Consider the following 20385-nt stretch of genomic DNA (forward strand, 5'->3'; position numbering starts at 1 on the left):
GATCCAAGTACTCTCTCGAATCAAAAATCGCCCTATATGGAATGTATTATAAACATCTGATTTATATTGAATATATTCGAATGGAGTTAAATTAATACAATGCTAATCACACAAATAATTAAATATTTATGAATATTATTAGCACACACCACCAACTAAAATAAAATAAACGAATTTTAAGACCTAATGAATAATTTGAGTACATTCGAATGAAGTAAAATAATAGTTCCAGTGAGCTTGTTCAACCCAATTTGCGATCATGGCCCCCATTTCTATTTTAGCTTAGCTAATATCCCGAACAAAGAAATTGGTTAATAATAAAGTATAGTTCTAAATTTAAAAAAAAAACCCATATGGCTTCAACGAACTCTTCACTGCTAGCAGTACAGTTATAAACTGAATAAAGGGAATACAATATACAATATAAAATACACAAGTCAAAAAGTCAAAGTAAACTCTGACCAAACTTTCTTGAATTGCCTCAAGTCAATCCGATTTGAAGATACTCAATGATCTGTTCAAATCAATTTTGATTTAGTATTACCTGAGCGACTTCAAGATCATTGTTATAAGGGAACGACCAGATTAAAATCCAGTATGGGTAAACGGACAATTTATATATTGGCGCCATTGACGTTGCCAGAAAGTTAATTTACTTTTAAATTTTCTTTTTGCTTTATTAATTAATGAAATTAGATAAAATATATCAGCATATTTGCATGGATACTGATAAAACCACAAATGCAGTCGATTATGTTATATTTTGAAATAACTGAATTACTTTTGGGTCACCCAGATAAACAAGAGTTCGTAAGCAGAAGCCGAGACACAGACACAGAAATAGTGTGTGTGTTTTGCAACACTGAAAGGAATTGCAGCCACACTTAAAAATAAACCGAAGAGAGATGGATTCAGACGATTTGTCGTCTCAAATTGAATTAAATATAACTAACAAAAATGAGAATGGCCAAATAGTGCTCAACGATCTACGGCTTTTAGAGTTATTGCACATGTATCCCTATCTATTCAGCAAGCAAGTTCGTCCGCAACAGGTAAGTTTCAGGATGCATCCTTGTGTAAAGCTGTCCTTGAAAATGTGTGTGTGTCTTTAAACAGGATGCTGACTACGACGAGTGGGGATGGCAACAGATAGCCAAACAGTTTAATGCTAGTTACGAGAATCTAAATTTAAGTGCACCATTTTCCGTGGAGGAATTGCAATGGCGTTGGGATATACTACGGCCTCTATTGGCCACTCTGTCCAAGCACTTTACCAACATACCCCCAGAGCTGGCTAGCATTATGCAGAAAATCAGTCAAATGTTGAATGCCCAAAAACCGCATAATGTAAAAACCTCTCTATACGGGGGTTTTCTTCTTGATCAATTGCCATTTGTGGAGGCTCTTTCCCAGTTACAACGTCGACGTTTGGAAGTCGAGATTGTGGATGCTATATTACAAACTGAATTGCATCTAAAGACCCCAGTGTTAACGAGCAGTAAGGACAAAGAGCTTGTACAGTCCGAGTATGACGCGTTTTTGAAGGACATACGAGTGAAAGAGCTCCCATCAGATACACTGCATCGGTTGGCTACTCCAGCGGGTGGACTGTTTCTGCCAGCGAATCATCCGTCATCGGTCAACTTAACTAATGTTTCGACCGATATGGCAACTAGCAGCAAAAATAATATAGTTAGCAACGAGCACACGAATCTAGTAATAAGCAGCGTTTACACTGCAACCCCATCTCCATCTGAATTTGCTGCCCCCAAGCAACCTTCTCCACTCCCAGCGGCACAGCCGTCCCCACCGCCCTGTATTATTAAAGTTGAGCCTCCAGATGAAATGGATCCCACGCCACAATCCATTCCTCCAGCAGCACCCACTATTAGTATTAAGCCCGATCAACCGCCTGTGCGATTTGTGCCTATCAAGAGCGCCAAATACTATGTCAAGAAAGTGCGAGTTTTGATGAAACGTCAAAATCTGGACGATTTTATCCCTCTTGCCAAAATAAGAAGAAGAAGAAGGTGAAACAAAGTTGCTTAAATTTTATATCAAATGCACATAAGTTTTATTTTATTTTTTTGTTTATTAATATTATCATTAAAAAATACAATTACTATAAATTACAACCTAAAGCTAGAGTTCGATTCAACACAAACCATTCTTATAATTTGTTGTTTTATTATCTCATGTGGATTATTATAAATTTCGATTTGCGATCTGCGAATAAGCCGGTGTATGAGGCGAGCTCAGGATTTAACTGCAGAGCTTGGAGATAGTTGGACTACTACAATATACGATCAATGGATGAATCAAATTCTCAACAACAGTCACAATAATGAACATTTCAAAATTAACATTTTATAAAAAAAAAAGCTTAGCACATGCACATACACACACACAGCACACGCATACACACTTCGGATAACACGCAAACTAACAAGCGAGAAGAAGAAGGAAGGATGGAGTAAAAAGGAAAATAAAAATCCAACAAATAAGAGTTCAACAAGACGGAAAGGTATTGCGGGGGGCGGAGGCGGGTATTGAAGTCTCAGAATAATTGATCCGCCAAGTTTCCTATAAAGGTGGCCAGGTTCATGGAGGAGCCTTCTTTGAATTTCAGTCCAATTGTTTTTCCATATGCCTGAATGAAGATGGCGCGGACAGCATTAAGACGTTGCTTGCGTCTAAATAGAAATGAAAAAAAATGCACAATTAGATGAAAGCCCGAAAAGTCATAAATTTTAAAGACTTACAAATTGATGCACTGCTTGGAGGCCATCGAAGTGCCACCGACGCCAATATCTTTGGAGGAACCATTTGCGAAACCGTGCGTTATGCTATTGCTGCTCCCACTGCCACCACTGCCGCTTCCACTTCCACTGCCATGATGGGATATGCTACAATGATAGCCATTGCTGCCATTGCATATAGGAATGTTAGAGGAGACGCCGCCACCGCTGACGCCATCTAAGGAGGTTTGCTGCTGCTGCTGCTGCTGCTGTTGTTGATGTTGCTGGGACACAAATCGCATCATATAACTGCCATTCATCATGGAATCTATTGAACCCGTATCGGTGACCACTTGCCAACTGCCGTTCGAAGATGTCGATTCTTGTCGCTGGCGGGCATTCGATCCAGGCACTGAAATAGGGCTAGTGCGGGAACGTTTCGGATTTGGCGAACGATTGGTCAATGGATTATTTGTTGCAGGAGTGGCTGTGGATTGTGGCACTGATGTGGCATAAAAATTGTCGGTAATGGACATATCACAGTTTGAACAATTCGAGTAGCTATCGTTGCTATCTTGATCAAAGGCCAAAATATAATCTCTGCAAAGCAAACAAAAAAAAGAGTTCGAAATTTTGTTAACCCAGTAGATCATTTCTACTTACTCTTTGAGCGGCTCATCATCACAGCAATCGGATTTAATGACAATGACACTACTCCCACTACTGCTTGATGTCTTGGTCCTTTTTCTGTGCTCCACTATGCTGAATTCCTCATCGGTTATAAATTTTAGCACATGGAAACAAAAGAACATAATATCTTCGCCACGTTTCAGGCGATCGGGCAGTTGATGGCCGAATAAATACCAATCGTAGGCCAATGTTAGATAGGCCATTTGCAGAGCATTTAATGACTGATGGATAAGTCCATCGGCCCACAGTGACAGACGGACTAGTGATACAAATAGCGGAGTGCGATCCCATCCACTGATGCAGTGAATCAGTAGTCCAGAATTATCCTCTTGTATATACTTGAGAGTGGCACGTAAATAGTTTTGAGTTATGGTAACCAAATCCCATTCTCTATATTCTGGCCATATAATATCAATATCGGCAGCAGGTCCCAAATTGGGTATATTAATATTCGCATCATTGAACGACTGCTTCCAATTATAATGCAGATTCTTGGCCATGTAGTTGTTGTCGCGAAATTTCTTAAAGAATTCACAACCAGGGTAGGGCAGGGATAGCAAATTGAAGCTCTTGTAATGTTTATTCGGATCGGCTTTCTCCGATGAGGAAACACTGAAAGAGAGAAACCGTTAGATGTACATAGATTTACATATATATCTCACTTACGCCATAAAATATTTGATCTTTCGATTCTCAACCATTAAGTCGACTATGGTGGATACATTTAGGGTATGGAGCAGTTGAATGTCACTTTTGATCACCTCGTCGTAACTGAATTGCGTTTGATCATTGATATGATTGATCAAAGATTCATCTGTAGAGTCCGCATCATTCTCATCACCATTTGGCGGGGCATAGGTGCCGCCGCTGAGGCAATTGTAGGCATAGTTGGCATATGTCTCTGGCATGACCGACAATGTGGCCGATCGGCATATATATTTGCCCCTGTACATGATCACGGGCACAGCGAATCTTTGTCGACACCTTGCATATTTGGCCATTGTAACCAGTTCCCGCATTCTTTGTATATCATACTGATCCTCATAAATTGTATTCTGTTGTGGCTGAGTTGTTGCTGTTTGTGGTTGTTGCTGCTGCTGCTGTTGTGTTTGTTGTTTCTGGAGAGGATTGGCAAAGGTAACGAATGCCTGGATACCCACGCCTGCACCATTATCGCTGCCGTTGCTGCAATTACTTCCAGCACTGCTGTTCAGGGGCGTCGCTGTGGCTGTTGTCCCCGAGGATCCTCCTCCCCCGCCAAATAGTCCATTACCCGGTATCAACGTCTTAGCCATATGACCGTGCTCGTATTCTGGTATGAGTATGCGTCCAGGATAGCGTGGACTGAGCAGCCCGTTCGTGTTATCCAGCTCAATTAGGCTGTAGTCCATTTTGAACAGGTATTCACATTTTTTGGAGATGGCGTACTCCTGCAAAAAAGATTTAAGTAAGAAAAAAGTAAGAAAGTTAATAACTTTTAATTCGCATAATACATAAAATGTATGATGTAAAATGTATGTATATATTTTTGTTTTTTCAAAGTTTCTAAAAAATTCATTCAAATAGTATTCGAAGAAGAAAATGAGTTATTAACAAATGAGTTAATACAATTGTATTCGAACATGATAATCATTGACCAGTACCCAGAATAAACGAAAGTTTGCATTTCGTGTATTCTTTAATGTATTTTCTCATTAAATATATTTTTTTGAAATTTCATTCAGCACGACAACCCATAAATTTGTTAGATTTCAATGACCCCGTAAATTCCTAAAAATTACTTCATTAATGAATATTTCAGGTTAGCATTTAAAAATGTACATCTGTGTGTGTGTGTGTGTATTATTTACTTAGTTATATTTTAAAATCTGTAATTGAAAAGCAATATATGTATTAATATTTGCTTGCATATATTAAAAACACAGAGAAACAGATTAGAATGCGCAAATTACAACTGGTTTCTATTGGCTTTGGCTTTGGGTTCAATGAAATCTGGAAAACCCTGGAGTAATACATGTGGAAGTATGTATGTATGTAAGTATGTACACACATCAGATCATACATATGTATGTATGTATGTAGCGATAAGCTAACATCCATCATAAACAGATTCAAATAGAATAATGGGAAATTCAATTGGGAAAATTATATTATACGAATGTAGAAATTCACGACAATTTAACAATATTTTGTTTTGGTCAATATTTTATTGTTGGTTATCATTTGGTTAAAAGCGCAAAAGTACCTAAAAATAGACAAACAAGCAGGCCATTAGTGTGTGTGTGTGTGTGTTAGTGTGGGTGAGGGGAAAGGCAGCAGTCGACTAGCCAGCTGTCCCAGACAAACAACAACAAACTCTCTCATACATATACACACACACACAAACACAAACACTCACATGCAAAGGCTCGCGCGAGCAAACACCTTGGCGAAAACAAAAAAAAAATTAAACAGGTTTTTGGCACAAAATATTTTATACAGTAATAAACTTTAATAACGAATTAAATATACCTTACAATAAGCCATAACAAAAAACATAAATGAGAGAATCTACCTTGGAGAATGAACAGAAATATCTGCAAAACTTTACATTACACGATGCAAATATACCCTGGAATGGAACAGCAGGGTATCAAAATTAAACAACAAAAGAAATGTGCATAAAATAAGACAAAACTGCGCACAAAGAGTACAACAGAGCAAAACAAAGGTGGCGAAAATACTCAGTGTCTCTGTGTGTGTCTATGTGTTTGTGTGTGTGCATGTGTATCGGAGCGATAGAGATAGATAGAGGGAGCGCGTTAAAACTATGCAGAGCGAAACAAACGAGCAAAACAACTAAAACGCAATTACACACAACTGGTTGAAAGGGATGGGGCGCGGGGGTCTCCATGAAGGTCATTTTAAGTTTGGCTGAGCATTAGGGGAATACGTTGAAATAGAGCAGAAACTTGTACTAATTCGAATCTTGTGATTTACCTTTCCACCTGTTTATATTAAAACAGTAATTTACGGTAGTGATAACTTAGATTGTTGCATTAACCAATATCAAACAATAAACAAATGTACAAGCGACAAGTATTCAACGCAAATATGCATCTATCCCATGACAAATGGACAAATACATTTTCCATGTGTTCCATATCCGATTGGGATTGTGATTAGAGGGGGTGGGGGCCGCTAACTTTGCTTACAGCATGATAAAATTTTGCACAACTGTTAGTTGGCGAGAGTAGGAGAGCGGGAGAGGAACAGATGCAGAGAGAGCAACTAGTGGGAATGGCAGATACCGATGCCAAAACAGTTTTATTGATAACATTGTATGGAAGAGAGAGAGTAAGCGCCACCAGCAAGTTGGAGACGATGACGTTACAATCGTACACACACACACATGTACATAAAGACAGATAGACACGTAGCTGCATTTGTATGTATGAGTATTGAACTGCTTGCTTGCGTTGTTGCACTTTTTTTTATTATTGCGCTCTTGCGTTGTTTCTGTTTCTTTGTAAGCAGCGGCAGAGCATGCAACTGTAACCTGATTGTGGGGGTCTCTCTCTCTTTCTCTCTCTGTGCAGTTGTGGCTGAGCTTCTTTCGCTGTGCGCCTGTTAATAAGGCGCTGTAAAACTTAAAAACAACAAACAAACGCGCGAAATAGTTTTTGTCCAACTTACAGCAACAGCTCCTCTATACAATACATATGCATTAACATCATTAACATTGTCATCTTCTAAATAATATTATCATCATCGTCACGTTCATCATCATCATCATCGTCAACATCAGTCTCTGACCCAAATAGTGTAATATTTAGTAGTTTCGGGCTCCGTGCACAGCTTGAACGCAACTCTTCTTACAATGCAGTTTTCTTACAAACCCGGATTTTAAAGACTTTAACCATGCTGGGCAAACAGAAACCAACGACACAGTTTTCTGTGCATCGTTTTCAATGCAGCGGCAACGGCCACACAGCTGCACCACCACCACCAACAACAACAACAATAATAACAACAACAAAGAAGCGAAATTGAAGAAATAAAAACTGAAAGAAAACCAAGACGACAAACCCCAACAGACCAGGGACAGGCCAACAGCATTTTTGGGCAAAAAATCACAAAAAGTAAAACGAAAGACAACTGAAAGCAACAAAAATATACATACATATGTATATGTGTATGTATGTATGTACGTATGTATATATATATGTATGCAAAATCGTGTTGCATATTCATCAATCTGGGAGCCGCGACGCCGACGGCGGACAAGGAAAATTGCTTTTCTTCAATGAATGAATTATTCAAGTCGAACTCGAACTCGAACACAAACTCGAAAGTCGGGCCACTGAACCACACCTTGTTCCATATTCTGGTTTTCCCCCCTTGTTGTTGTTGTTGTTGTTGTTGTTGTTGTTGTTGTTGTTGTTGTTATTGTTATTGTGTTTACATGATTTATGTTTACGCTTAAAATGTGTTGGACTTTTTTCTTTTTCTTCTTCTTCTTCATGCCGGCATTCGTCTTGAAACTCTTTATTGACGAGCAGCAACATGAGCTAACAAGTGAAAGACAGTGACAGAAATGCATGTACAGTACGGTATAAAAGTCCAAGTAGATAAAATGAGAAATATTTTAGATAAGGCTTTTAACCCTCTTTGAGCATTTAAAGGTTAAGCTCGAAAACGATAAAAATTAAATGATGTAGGGAAAGGTCGAATGGAACATTTAAAACATTTGTGTGTGTGTGTGTTTACCACATTGACATTGATAATCGTTAATTACCCCATGTAAATAATTTACTGATAACATTTCGAATTAGAATAACATTGATAATACGTACAATATATTTTTCAATTCTATGGTCAGTATTTAGGAAGTGATTTGATGAAAATTATCTAAAATCCCATTTTGCCAATTCAATTCATAGACCTTACTATATACATATGTACATATGTATGTATGTATAGGTATGTACATAATTGTAATGGATCACTATGCGTTGAATGTTCAGATAGACTATGAGTTAGGAGATATTCCAAATTAAAAATGAACAAAATATTAATTTATGATAATGTTTTAGGACTAAGACGCGAAAACACAATTTAGGATCTTCAACTGACACTGAGAAATATAGCATTTTGAATTTAGCTTCTCATAAGTTTATTGAATTGAATTCTGCTTGAAATTTAAGTAATATTTGGATACTCCTAAATCCTAAATCCTGATGCAAACCTTTCGTTTAATGCTTTTGACTACTTTCTATTCTATCCATTTGAAAATAGATGCTGCATCATCTCTAACTGTAACTTATCTCTCCTCCTATTGATGCGATTATTTTATTTCTTTGGTTTTGTTCAAGTTTTCACTTAATCATTGATCGGTTATTAATGAGATTTTAATATGCATAACAACTTTCAAACTTGTTTTAAACGGAAAATGCAAATTTTTTTCTGTAATTGAGCAAAGCAAATGACACTGAAATCAATGTGGATGGGGTGGGATGGGCGGTATATGCGTCTTTGTGATGGTGATGGCCATCAGGAAGAGATTTGCATTGTTTCTTACCCACCCACACACACCATCGCACACCTACAATAATAATGGTCTTTTATTGCATTTAATATTTTATGATTTCCTGTTCAGTTAGTTCATTTGTAGGCGTTCTTCGACAAATACCAGAGAAGAAAACTTAAACTCCATTATTACACAGTAAATTTCAAAATTTATATGAAAATACCTAGTAATTACAAAGAAAAAACAACAGATAATTGTTATGGTCGTTGTCTTTGGGTAGTTAGGTTTATTTCTACATCATCATTTCAATTATTATCGATTTTATCTGACTGTTAGCAGGCCCTCATGAAGCCGCAGCAGCAACTCATCATCATCAGCACAATCATTGGGCGATAGGGTATAGTGTTTCATTCCGTCAACTCCCTTCTAAATCATGAGTGCATGGTCCCGGCTGTTGCTATCGCAGTTAACCCAACCAACATATTGGTTCGAATCTCAGTCGACTCCAAATTGTTACGGTTAGTGAGGGAAACGTGGGGAAATTATCACACAGGAATGACGATGATGGAAGTAGCAATGGAACTTCATTTGGCCCTTTATCAAATTTCGCTCATTGTGGGCGTGTGTGTGTGTTGCCGGACATGCGCCCGGGCTGCTGCAGTCCCGTTAAGCATTTCCAGCAGCTGTTGCAACTGCCTCAATGATTGCTCTTGCTTTTGCTCTTGCTGTTTACCTGGCACAAGTGTCTGCGGACCGACCCACGCACATTTGAAGCGATGCACACACACAGACACACACATTAAGGATCTACGTAGCAATGAGATTAGGAGGGGGCGTGACTGCGGGTGACAGGTGCGGAAAGCGTGGGTGTAAAGTTCAATGTGCAACAGGCAATCATGAAAATGGGCAGAGTCGATTATTGATGTCTGGGGCCACTGTGGTATGAAATATGCCTAAAAGGTGAATGAACTTATGGAGAAGTTTTAAGTAACTAGTTGCTCTTGATAATGACCAAGATACTATATCCATTGACTGAATTCTAGAGTCAAAACAACAACATAAAGTGGAAAAAGTATAAAAAAAACAAAAGAAAAATATTGAAAAGGGAACTCTTTGTTTATATCGCAAAATGTATACAGTAAATATTTAAAATGACATTCTACACCGCTTTTTGTTGGGGTTCTTATGATTTGTAATCCATATAAATAAATATATACACATACATATATGTATGTATACATATATATGCATATGAATGAATCAGTCCAAGTTACAAATGATGCGTTCAATAAGTAATTTCATATGAATAAAAACTAGGGCAAGGGACTTTACACTTTTACGATCGATGCTAATAATTAATGATCGCAAAGTGTAAATCGAGCTAACGCTCGAAACCTGAAACCTAGGAACAGCCATGACGGATCATTGGGAAGGCAAACAAGGGCAATGAGGTAACTTTCTCACCGAAAAGATATATTTTTCTTCTCAAAATCCTTCGACATCGATAAACTGATATAGTTCTATATTTGCTAGTTTCAATCTGCATATTCTATTTAGAACTCGTCTAAATAAGTTGCCGTTTAAACAAAGTTGCCGTTTTAATCTTCTGTCGGAAATATCTGTCTTTTTTTTTTTTAGTCAGCAGTCCTCGCTAGATGAGTTGTCTGAGTTGTCCAGTGAAAAGGGCAACTGAATGAGAATCGTGGTCCTAGATTAGTGTAGTTATCATCTAAGCCGATGGACCATACTTGGTAGTAAAAAAAATTGTTTGGTTCATAGTTTACATACATATCTTTTAAACTCTAATCTTGGGTAAGTATTTTAGTGCCTAGAAGAGTCCAAAATTTTCAACTCTAAATGTGGAACAAACACTTAAGACTTTTCAAAACACCTTTGCTTTGGGAAAACTCTTTTATTTTTAAAAGAAAATCCTTATATAAATGAAATGAAAATCCTAATATAATAATTACGATATATGCACAAGGGTTTATTATACCACAAACATTAAGGGGTTTAACCGATTTTCCCGAGATTTCAGACAGATTAAGAGATTAAAACTTATTTTTAATCGCTCTATTCAAGATATGAAATAATATTCTTCGTAAGATTTACAATTTTGGAAATGGACAATAGGAAACTAGTTGTCTTCAAATTGTTGCCGAATGTTAATAAAGACTTGTTTACTTTCAGAGGCTTCCTCAACATGTAATAGCCACTGTGCCGTGGCATCTTGTGATTTTGCATTGCAGCTAAATTTTACCTTCCAGGCTGCATTGAAATTCCGTTGGCTGACTTCAAGTTATGTGCTCCTGTGCAGCGTATTCCAAAGCGCCCACACAGAGACTCTGTGTATGCCCCATTCCTAGGAAGTGCAGCAAAGAGACCCACATTTGGCTCAGCCGGCCGGCACAGGATTGCAGCAGCCGAAGAGGCAAAGGCGTTGGCGCGTCCTGCGCATTGTGAATTAACTTCAACAAGCCAGGCTCTACTGTACAAGGGACTGGTAATGTCAACCAACCAACCGACTGCATGGGAAAGTCTCTTGCAACCCCAAAGTGCAGTCGAGAGTCCAGCAGCAGCGCAGACTGGAAACATTGGCGGGGATACAGAAAACATAGAAACACAGAATCTCAGCTAGAAGGAAAACAGTCTTCCCGGAGTTCCTCAACAATCAATTACGGCAACAGAGCCTGTCTCCGTGTGTGTTTTTTCCAATCTTCTTCTTCCATCACTTTTGCATAAAAGTGGTTAAGAAATATTTATTCTCTATCAAGTATTTTTGGGTGAATAGCGATTCTTATCCAATACAAATAACCCATATTCAGGATTCATTTGTGTCTAGTCGACATAGTTTATTCAAAAGAGAGAAGTAATTTGCGGTTTTGATGTGAAAGGATTGCAAATTACAATAAATACAATAACAAGAACGGCAACCAACAACAACAACAACAGGTGGGTATACATACACACAGAGGAACACCACAAAAGAAAAAGTTATGTTAAAGAAAGTGAATTAATATATTTTTAAAAAAGACCTTGTCATTTATTTTTAGCATTTAGCGAAAATTTATTTTGGCGCCCACCACCACACACACATAGAGAGTGAGAGAGAGAGAGAGAGAGGGAGATATAGATCCACACACACCCACACACTATTATTGCATTTGCATCGACGCGCACACACACAGATACACACACACAAACAATGCCATTTGGATGGGGTAAGAAGACTTGGGCTATAAATATAAATACATAAGTCCATAGATATTTGTACACCTAAATAATAGAAATACTTTTAAAATCTTGCTATTATAACACTTTCGATTTCCCAGAACAATTTTTGAATTGTTTGCATTTTGTAGCACAAAATTCAATTCGATTCGAAAAGATCTAAAGAACCATATTCTAAACGTACACCAATTGTGGCCTTTTAGCAGACTTAACCCGAAAAACATATGCAATTGGCAATTTGATGGCTAAATCTGCCAAAAACTTGTTGGCTTGTAATATAAATTGTATCGGAAGCAGTGCAACAGATTAAATTTAAACAAAAGTGGGTGGAAATCATCCCCAAATACTATACTCTGAATTATTTTATTTTCTATGTATCCTAATCACATTTTTAAACTTTTAAGCATCCCAAAATATTAACATAAAAAATTAAAGAAGAAAACTATAATTTTGTATCAATTATATTATGTTTCAACTAATTACTCCCACAGGAAGTAATGCAGCCCAACAGCTGTTAATCGAATAAAGTCCTTTGTACATATTTTTTGTTTTTTTTTTTTTGCCTTCTTTCCCCAAATTTATTCAAGGATTTTTAAAAACCAAGTTTCAAACCAGTTAAAGTATTTAGTTATAAATTAATTGGCAGTTTTTTTTTTATCGTATATTCCTTGAATATTCTCTTTTTTTAAAAACTATTAGAGTAATGTGAGGAAAATCAGGGTATAGATCTAAAATATTTATAAATACGTAAAGTGAAACATGAGAGTTTTTAACACAATTTATAACTTCCTTTATAAGGTATCCTTGCAGAGGAATTTGGAATTCGAGTTTTTAATTATATAAAATATTTCACTGTAGTATCGAATAGTCAACGTTTTATTTACAGAAAAAATAGAAAACTATTTAATTACCACGGTCAAACTCTGCAATGACATAACCAAAGTTTAATGACAGTAACAATTATTTTTAATATATAAATAAAAAATAATGCTTTGATAGTTATTTCTTTCCATTCAGGATTTTACATGAATTTATGAAGATATTTTAACAAACAGATATAATAAATTCAATTAGTTGAATTAATAAACAGAATTATTATAAAAACTCTTTTAATTTTGTATAATTCGAAGTGGAGTTGAATTCTTCATACCTTCGCCTCAAAGATATGAAAACTGCTTAGAGAAGAGAATACTAAATATAGAACTAATTAGTTTTATTACTCTACCTTTTGTTGAAAATTGTATAAATTGTATTTTACATTACAATCAATTCATTGTAGAATCATATAGTCTTTACATGTTGTTTTTATTTTTTAATCAGTTGTCACCCCTAGAGATAAGTCAGATGGATTACACAACTCGAAGCTCAATGAGCTCAAAGTTTGCAATCAAACAGAGAATTGCATAATCAGAGCGCGTCAATTTTTCACTGAACAATGACTTTTGTTTTCTTTTTTAAGGTACCTAAGAAATTAAGATCGAATCCAAGCGAAAACCCAAAAAGGAAAGTTTCAAAGTCATGGCAAATGAGGAAAAGAAATTCAATTGGTGCGATCGCATGGAGGGTTTTCCATGTCGACAGAGGGAGATTAATCAGCTAGTGCTGAACTATTTGGTGAGAGGTTCGTATTAGGATCTCAAATCAGATTACGAGACAGTAATCGATAGTAATATTGATCGATTTTGAATTTGTAGAAGCTTACAAAGAGACTACTCAACGATTTGTGATTGAAGCTGGTATAAGGAAACATCCCCAATTGGATAGTATTGAGGATCGTTTGCTAATAAGAAACGCCGTACGGGCGGGGCGTGTTCAATATGCCGTGGAGGTGGCCAAAAAGCTATATCCCAGGCTATATGAGACAGACAATTATATGTATTTTCATATGCAGCAAATGCAACTGATCGAGCTTATACAAGAACGCCAAGCGGATCAAGCCAGTGTCCAAAAGAATCCGAATTTCACTATGCAGGGTCATCATCAGCATCCTCAGCATCCTCAGCGATTGGAAACCATTTGTGAGGATCGTACTTTGGCCCTTTTGGCAAATGAGAAACGCCAGCAGGAAGAACTATTCCCAGGACTTGAGAATTGTGAGCCCAAAATGATGTTTCTCATCAAGTTGATATTGTGGGCCCAGAATCAGCTGGAGGATGTGGGGTATGTAGACTACGAACGTCTTGAATTGGAGGGGGGACATTTGGATGAATTATTGCGTCGATCGATGTAAGAAGAGTAGACAAAACGGAAAAAAACTATTGGTGTTTTTTTTTTTTTTTTTGGTGTCTATTGCATAAATGCAGAAATGTGTCTATTGATAACCTACCTAATATCTAATATAATGGATAATTTTTTTTTATATACACATATGTATACTAAATAAATAAATAAATCAGTGTTTTTAAAACATCTTGATGTTGAGTCAACAATAGTTTTCTTGCCTTTTTCTTTTCTTGTCACGTGCGAAATTACACACACACACACATGGGCGAAGCAAAATGTTTTGTCGTTGACGTCGATGGCAATGAATGCGAAACGCAATACGGTTACCGACCTTTAAATACCTTTCCTTCAAGTGGGGATCCTAACTTATTCGATTTCCGACAAAATGAGTGAGACATACGTAAAGAAAAGTCTGATTTATATATAAACATAAGGTGTCACTTGAATGAAATTCATACTATAAGTCAGTTTCTTGTTTCAGGATGTTATTTTATTCTCACGGTGGCTTAAAAACGCAAAAACTTTACAATATTGAATTATCTGTTGAATTTTATACGAAATTAAAAGGATATTGTAAAATTCCTCGCTAATGCAAACCCAAGAAGTTCTTGAATAAGAAGTTTTCCTTCTCCCAATTTCCAGGTGCAGATATGTCCTTAAATTCTTCGCAATACACTCCGAAACGTAATCCTAAAGCTCAGACTAAATAAACTTGATTTTGAGAACATTTATGGAAATCTGGATATCTTTTAGTATCATCTTAGAGGGTTTTACCACAAAATGTCTACGTCTTCATGTCATGATTGCCAGGTCAAGATTTGCATTTTTCATTATTGTACCCTTTCAGAGGGTGTTATAAAATTGGTCAGATGTTTGTAACGCACAGAAGCAGACGTTTCCTCATAAAGTATATATATTCTTGGTCAGCATGAGAAGCTGAGTCGATATAGCCATGTCCGTCTGTACGTCCGTCGGTGCGTATGCGTTTTACTCAGCCATCTTAAGAGATATTTTGATGAAACTTGGATCGGACCACTATATCATATAGTTCTAAAAGACACATAGGTGAAGAAATTGGAGAATCTCAATTAAATTTATCAATATGATAGTATTGGGTATAAAACCTCAGATATCAAAATTTGAATCTGATCGAATAAATAGAACACAAGTTACAGTCGATATAAATCGGTTCAAGCGCTGCTTGCTTGCACACACACACACAGACGCAACGCTACATGAACTGTATGTGTATGCGTGCCGTGCTTTGCTTAGGGAAAAATGGAAGAAGAAGAAGAAAAAATTGTAGTAAAAAGAGTTATAATGTTTTGTTTGTGTATTGATGAATTGATGAACTTTCAAGTAGTCTGTTGTTAAAAAGAGGATGTCTGTTATATCCAAAATGGGTCCAGATCTGTCCGAGGGGCCCATCCAGCCATCTAGTTCTTACTCGGCGGATCCAGGGATTACGTTTGGCAGCAGCAATCTTAGTCTCGCCTAGTCAATCAAGTTCGAGTTTGATAATAACAAGGAACTTAGAAATTTCCCCTACTCCTTGAACTTATCTGACTAAGGAAGAAGAAAAAAGAACGTAAACAGAATAGGTCCACGGTCGATGGGACCTGGAATGTGCCACAATACGGACTAGGCATTTTCTGTATATTGCTGTCTATCCAGGACAGCAGGACAATAAGTCCTTATGTTTTGTCATTTCATTGACATTTATAATTAACATATACGCATCATCATTGAGATAAAGAGTAAGAAGGGAGGATGGGGGGTCAGGACTTCAGTTTTCAGTATTTGTTTGTTTTTTTTTGTGGTCAATAAATTCCACTCTAATTAACCTTGTGTACATCTATTTTTGCAATCTAGAAGAGAAATGCAATTTTTTGTTAGTTTGATCTCAAGGTGCAGCTGCTGCTTTTCTATTTTTGCATCGTTTTCTACTGTTTCTTTATGATGAAGGAGATAAGAAAGTTGAATATATGTACATATACAACTTAATGTCAACATAGAATTTATTAATACACTTTATAATATAATGAAATAATTCATATCAATTCGCTCAATCGGGGAAAGGTACAACTTTAACTAAATTGGAAGATCTCTTAAAAAGGTTTATTTACCTTTTTAATATGGTAATATATGTAAATACACATTAAAAACTAAAACTAGTTTCTTTTTTGGGAGCAAAACCATTTAATGTATTTTTTTCAGGTACTGTAAATAATATTATATTTTGTAAAACATTTAAGTAGTTTTTGGCATTCTTGCAAAGGTTGTAAAATTTAATTTTTTACGATTATTTTTTTTTTTTTTTTCTCCAATAAAAATCCAAAATTTTGTTTTTACTCAAAATTAAACTTATTATGGAAAAAATGAATCATAGCCATCTAATTATTTTTAATGTGACTTAAAATGTCACGAAGCTTTTGTGAAAGTAAATAGTCAAAATTGTGTGGAAAGTGTATAAACATTGTGGCTCTATTATTGTTGTTGCTGGCATAACTGATAAGACGATAAAAGTGTTTGATAAAGATTGAGGTTTGGCATTCCATTTCTCAACTGATTAGTTTTCATTTTGTTGTTCTGTTCTGCAACAAAGTAATGCAAGTCAAAGATTTTCAATTGCTGCTGAAAAAACAAAAGTCAATGGGAAACGTGAGCTACGTGCCAAGTTTAGTTTTTTTTTATTGTTGCCAAGTGCACACATTTACATACACACACACACACGAATACCTAAACATACATGTAAGCATTTTGACATGTAAATGAGCAAATGTTATAGCCGGCTAAAACTAAACGCTTTTGCATTTGAGTGAGAGAGTGACAGTGGGGGGTGAGAATATATGTAAATTATTTGTCTGGCGTTAGGCAGTAACTAACATTGAAGGGCAGAAAGCGTGAGATGGAAAGGAAGAAAGAGCAAGTGCGTGACAAGTGTGTTTGTTTGTTCGCTTTCTTTCCCTCTCTCTCTCTCACTCTCTTTTTTTTGTAAGTTAAACGGTAACTACATAATAAAAAAAAGTATAACGGTAAACTAGAGCAAACAAAATTGCATTTTAACCCCATTTTGATGTCATGGAATTAAAATCTGGTGACGCAATCAATTATATTTTTTTATATTTATAAAACAATAAAAATGCCTCAGTTATAATTAAACAATTACATATATTTATTCTTACTGATTAATTAACAGAGAGACCAACAAAGCAAAGAGTGGTTACCATGAGAAAAATTACTATAAACTTTATTTGGTATCAACAAGTTGTACATATGTGTATGTAAAGATCGGCCCCCCCTCTTTCATTGATGTCTTGGGGTGCTTAAAGATCAGCATCAGCCCCTTATATATACATATGTATTTATATAAAAAATTAATATCAGTGGAGGGTTAAGCCTTTTTAACAATTGTGTGTTTGTGTGTGTGTCTGTGGTTGGGTTAATGGGAGGTAGAGAGAGGCGTTTTAGTTGGCTGGTTAAGCGGCCTGTATAAGTGAAAGTTTTCTTATAGACGCCGCATCGATGTCAATAAATACAAAGGAAAAAATGTGTTTTTTGACTGGCAGCCATTTTGCTGTTTCAGTTCCTTCGCTCAATCTACTTTCAGGGTGCGGCAAAAAGCTAGTGACGTGTCCTTGCAAGTGGCAAGCACGTGCGCCTAAATGTATGTCATGAGTTTATCCTTTATTTTGTTGATTCGTTACGTTCGTTACGCGCACTCACCGGCGATCCTTCCTCAAAGGCCACCGCCTCGAATGACTTTTTTTCGAAAATTTCCAATAGATCGTGTAAATCCTGCTGCGTTAGGCTGCACATTTTTGCGTCGCTGCATTTACCTTTACCGGATGCTCTATAAACACACGCACACACACTAGCTTTGGCAGACTCTGACACACACACACACACTAGTGAAAAACGACACGCAATTTAATTGGCCAAAACAATTTTAAACAATTTGGTTTTGTTGCCGCTGTTGTTTTCGTGTACAGCTCTTATTGTTGTATTTTTTTTTATTATTTTTGTTTTATTTGCTGCGTATTTGCCCGTTTTCGTTTGCGCTTAATCGCCGTTGCCGCGTTTCTTATTCTGTCTCTGTTGCACACACACACACACGCCTCGCCTGTTTGCGATGAATTCGCTCTGCCATAATGAAATTCGAAGAGACGAATTTATCGAAAGAGTGACCAGAGTAACGTCATTCCATAATACCAAATAGAGATGGATGGTCTGCGATTGCCAAAAGACAGTTAAAAGCTGTAGGTATTCTTGTCAACCAAATTGAATTTCCATTAAAAAATAATATAAAAGGCAAACAGGAATTTCTTTTTTCCGGGTTTTTATTTATGCCTATCAATTCCTACAATTTTCTTTTCAAAATTATCAAATGCATTCTGCACCACAATTATGGTTATTTTCGAATCTGGTGTTAATAAAACTTCATGACTCTTGGTGCGTACTCGCATTAATACCAATTCGTCTTTTGCATCTATTTTTTTCATTCCTCTCTCTAACCTCCCTCGCAAGGCTTGAAAAAGTCCTGCGAACTCCACAGATGCATCCTGATCCATAGTGCTTTTTATTGGATGTCCCCGATCGTTCAAAATTAGTATATCGCGAATGTTTTTCTTCTTCTGTATTTGAGCAAACGCTTCTTCGACATAGCGTAGAGACCTAGGTGGCTTAAAAGTATATGTAAATAAAAAACGTTAAATTAAACCCAAAATGAAATAAAATAATAATATTACCCGTTCTTCTGAACCATGAAGCATATTGCTCTGCAATTTATAAGGAAAGAGAGAGTGTGCCGATACTGGATTCAAGACTGCGTTGAGTTGGTTTCTGTTAGGTTCTAGAGTAAGTTGCTATAGATATCTGTTGTTTAACTTGGTTAATGGGTCAGTGCTTGTATCTAAGGCGGCGCTCCAATATCCACCACCATTCAAATAAAATTGAAAGAACGATTATTGTAACTATTACATATCTTGGTATTTTTTTATTATCGATTTATATACAATCGATTACCAAAAGTATTTTTACCAATGGTCGTAATCTAGTCTAGTCCCATCGGTAATTATTGAACAAACAAAGTTTATTTTATAGATTTTGTTTTAGCCATTCCAAATTTATTGTAAAGATGGTAAGCATAATGGTAAACAATTTATGCCGATTAATCATTTTATTTTATTCGCAGTCGCAAGAAGTGGAGGAAACCTTAAAGCGTATTCAGAGTCATAAGGGTGTTGTTGGAACTATTGTCGTCAACAACGAAGGTGAGTAGTGTGGAGGCGTGGCATTGTGTAGGCGAAATTGTGGATTTGACTTTAAACAAAATGTCTTCAACTTCCAATTAGGTATTCCGGTCAAGTCAACTCTGGACAATACAACAACTGTGCAATATGCTGGTCTTATGAGTCAGCTGGCCGATAAGGCTCGGAGTGTGGTTAGAGACCTGGATCCTTCTAACGACATGACATTTTTAAGGGTTCGGTCGAAAAAACATGAGATCATGGTAGCACCCGACAAGGATTTTATACTTATTGTCATACAAAATCCAACAGATTGAATCATGGATAACTAAAAACGAACAATATATTTATTACTAGATATTCCTAAATATACTTAAACTGCACATAAAAGCATTCATTGTATGCATCAAGCACAAGACCAAAACTGATGTCACGAATAATTTTGTGGATAGAAAAAACACAAAATTAATCGGAATCCGAGTGTCTAAAATACAATAAACTATACTTTTATACGCATCTTTGTTGGTAAAAAAGGAAACAAAAACAAATTTAAATCTTGTCACCATATTGAGTTGTGACATCATGCAGTTATTTGATCATGTCAAACACTTAATGATCTTTAACTGTATCTATCAGACATCTTATAAAACCTGTTAAGGTTATCATTGCAATCAATCATTCTGCCCTTGAACTTGCTTTAATTGCTAATATTTACATTTCTGATCTGATCTGGATTGAGTTTCAT

General features: G+C 36.4%; 5 protein-coding genes across 6 annotated transcripts; 3 read left to right on the forward strand and 2 right to left on the reverse strand.

Annotated features, from left to right (window-relative positions):
* The first annotated feature begins 869 nt into the window (after positions 1-869).
* Positions 870-2164, forward strand: LOC6652320. Its single transcript, XM_002074874.3, has 2 exons — positions 870-1052; positions 1117-2164. Exons 1-2 carry the CDS (start codon positions 906-908, stop codon positions 2032-2034), a joined length of 1065 nt encoding a protein of 354 aa, XP_002074910.1. The 5' UTR covers positions 870-905; the 3' UTR covers positions 2035-2164.
* LOC6652318 (myotubularin-related protein 14) lies at positions 2073-18518 on the reverse strand. Its single transcript, XM_002074872.4, has 5 exons — positions 18118-18518; positions 4095-4858; positions 3402-4040; positions 2763-3338; positions 2073-2693 (listed from the first exon to the last, which is right to left on the reverse strand). Exons 1-5 carry the CDS (start codon positions 18208-18210, stop codon positions 2558-2560), a joined length of 2208 nt encoding a protein of 735 aa, XP_002074908.1. The 5' UTR covers positions 18211-18518; the 3' UTR covers positions 2073-2557.
* On the forward strand, positions 11547-14599 carry LOC6652319 (glucose-induced degradation protein 8-A homolog). 2 transcript variants are annotated; one of them, XM_023181236.2, is made up of 3 exons: positions 11547-11889; positions 13628-13789; positions 13863-14599. In XM_023181236.2, the coding sequence occupies exons 2-3, from the start codon at positions 13687-13689 to the stop codon at positions 14396-14398; spliced, it is 639 nt and encodes a 212-aa protein (XP_023037004.1). In that variant the 5' UTR covers positions 11547-11889; positions 13628-13686; the 3' UTR covers positions 14399-14599. The 2 variants fall into 2 exon arrangements, with proteins under 2 accessions (XP_023037004.1, XP_002074909.1); XM_002074873.4 differs by lacking the exon at positions 11547-11889 and adding an exon at positions 12044-12158.
* A 213-nt stretch (positions 18519-18731) lies between the features above and the next one.
* On the reverse strand, positions 18732-19361 carry LOC6652317 (dynein light chain roadblock-type 2). Its single transcript, XM_002074871.3, has 2 exons — positions 19140-19361; positions 18732-19073 (listed from the first exon to the last, which is right to left on the reverse strand). The coding sequence occupies exons 1-2, from the start codon at positions 19161-19163 to the stop codon at positions 18732-18734; spliced, it is 366 nt and encodes a 121-aa protein (XP_002074907.2). The 5' UTR covers positions 19164-19361.
* Positions 19362-19424: 63 nt separating this feature from the next.
* LOC6652316 (dynein light chain roadblock-type 2) lies at positions 19425-20156 on the forward strand. The gene is made up of 3 exons (XM_002074870.4): positions 19425-19531; positions 19586-19664; positions 19746-20156. The coding sequence occupies exons 1-3, from the start codon at positions 19529-19531 to the stop codon at positions 19955-19957; spliced, it is 294 nt and encodes a 97-aa protein (XP_002074906.1). The 5' UTR covers positions 19425-19528; the 3' UTR covers positions 19958-20156.
* Positions 20157-20385: the final 229 nt, after the last annotated feature.

The sequence above is a fragment of the Drosophila willistoni genome, assembly GCF_018902025.1.
Source record: "Drosophila willistoni isolate 14030-0811.24 chromosome 2L unlocalized genomic scaffold, UCI_dwil_1.1 Seg168, whole genome shotgun sequence".
Classification (NCBI taxonomy): domain Eukaryota; kingdom Metazoa; phylum Arthropoda; class Insecta; order Diptera; family Drosophilidae; genus Drosophila; species Drosophila willistoni.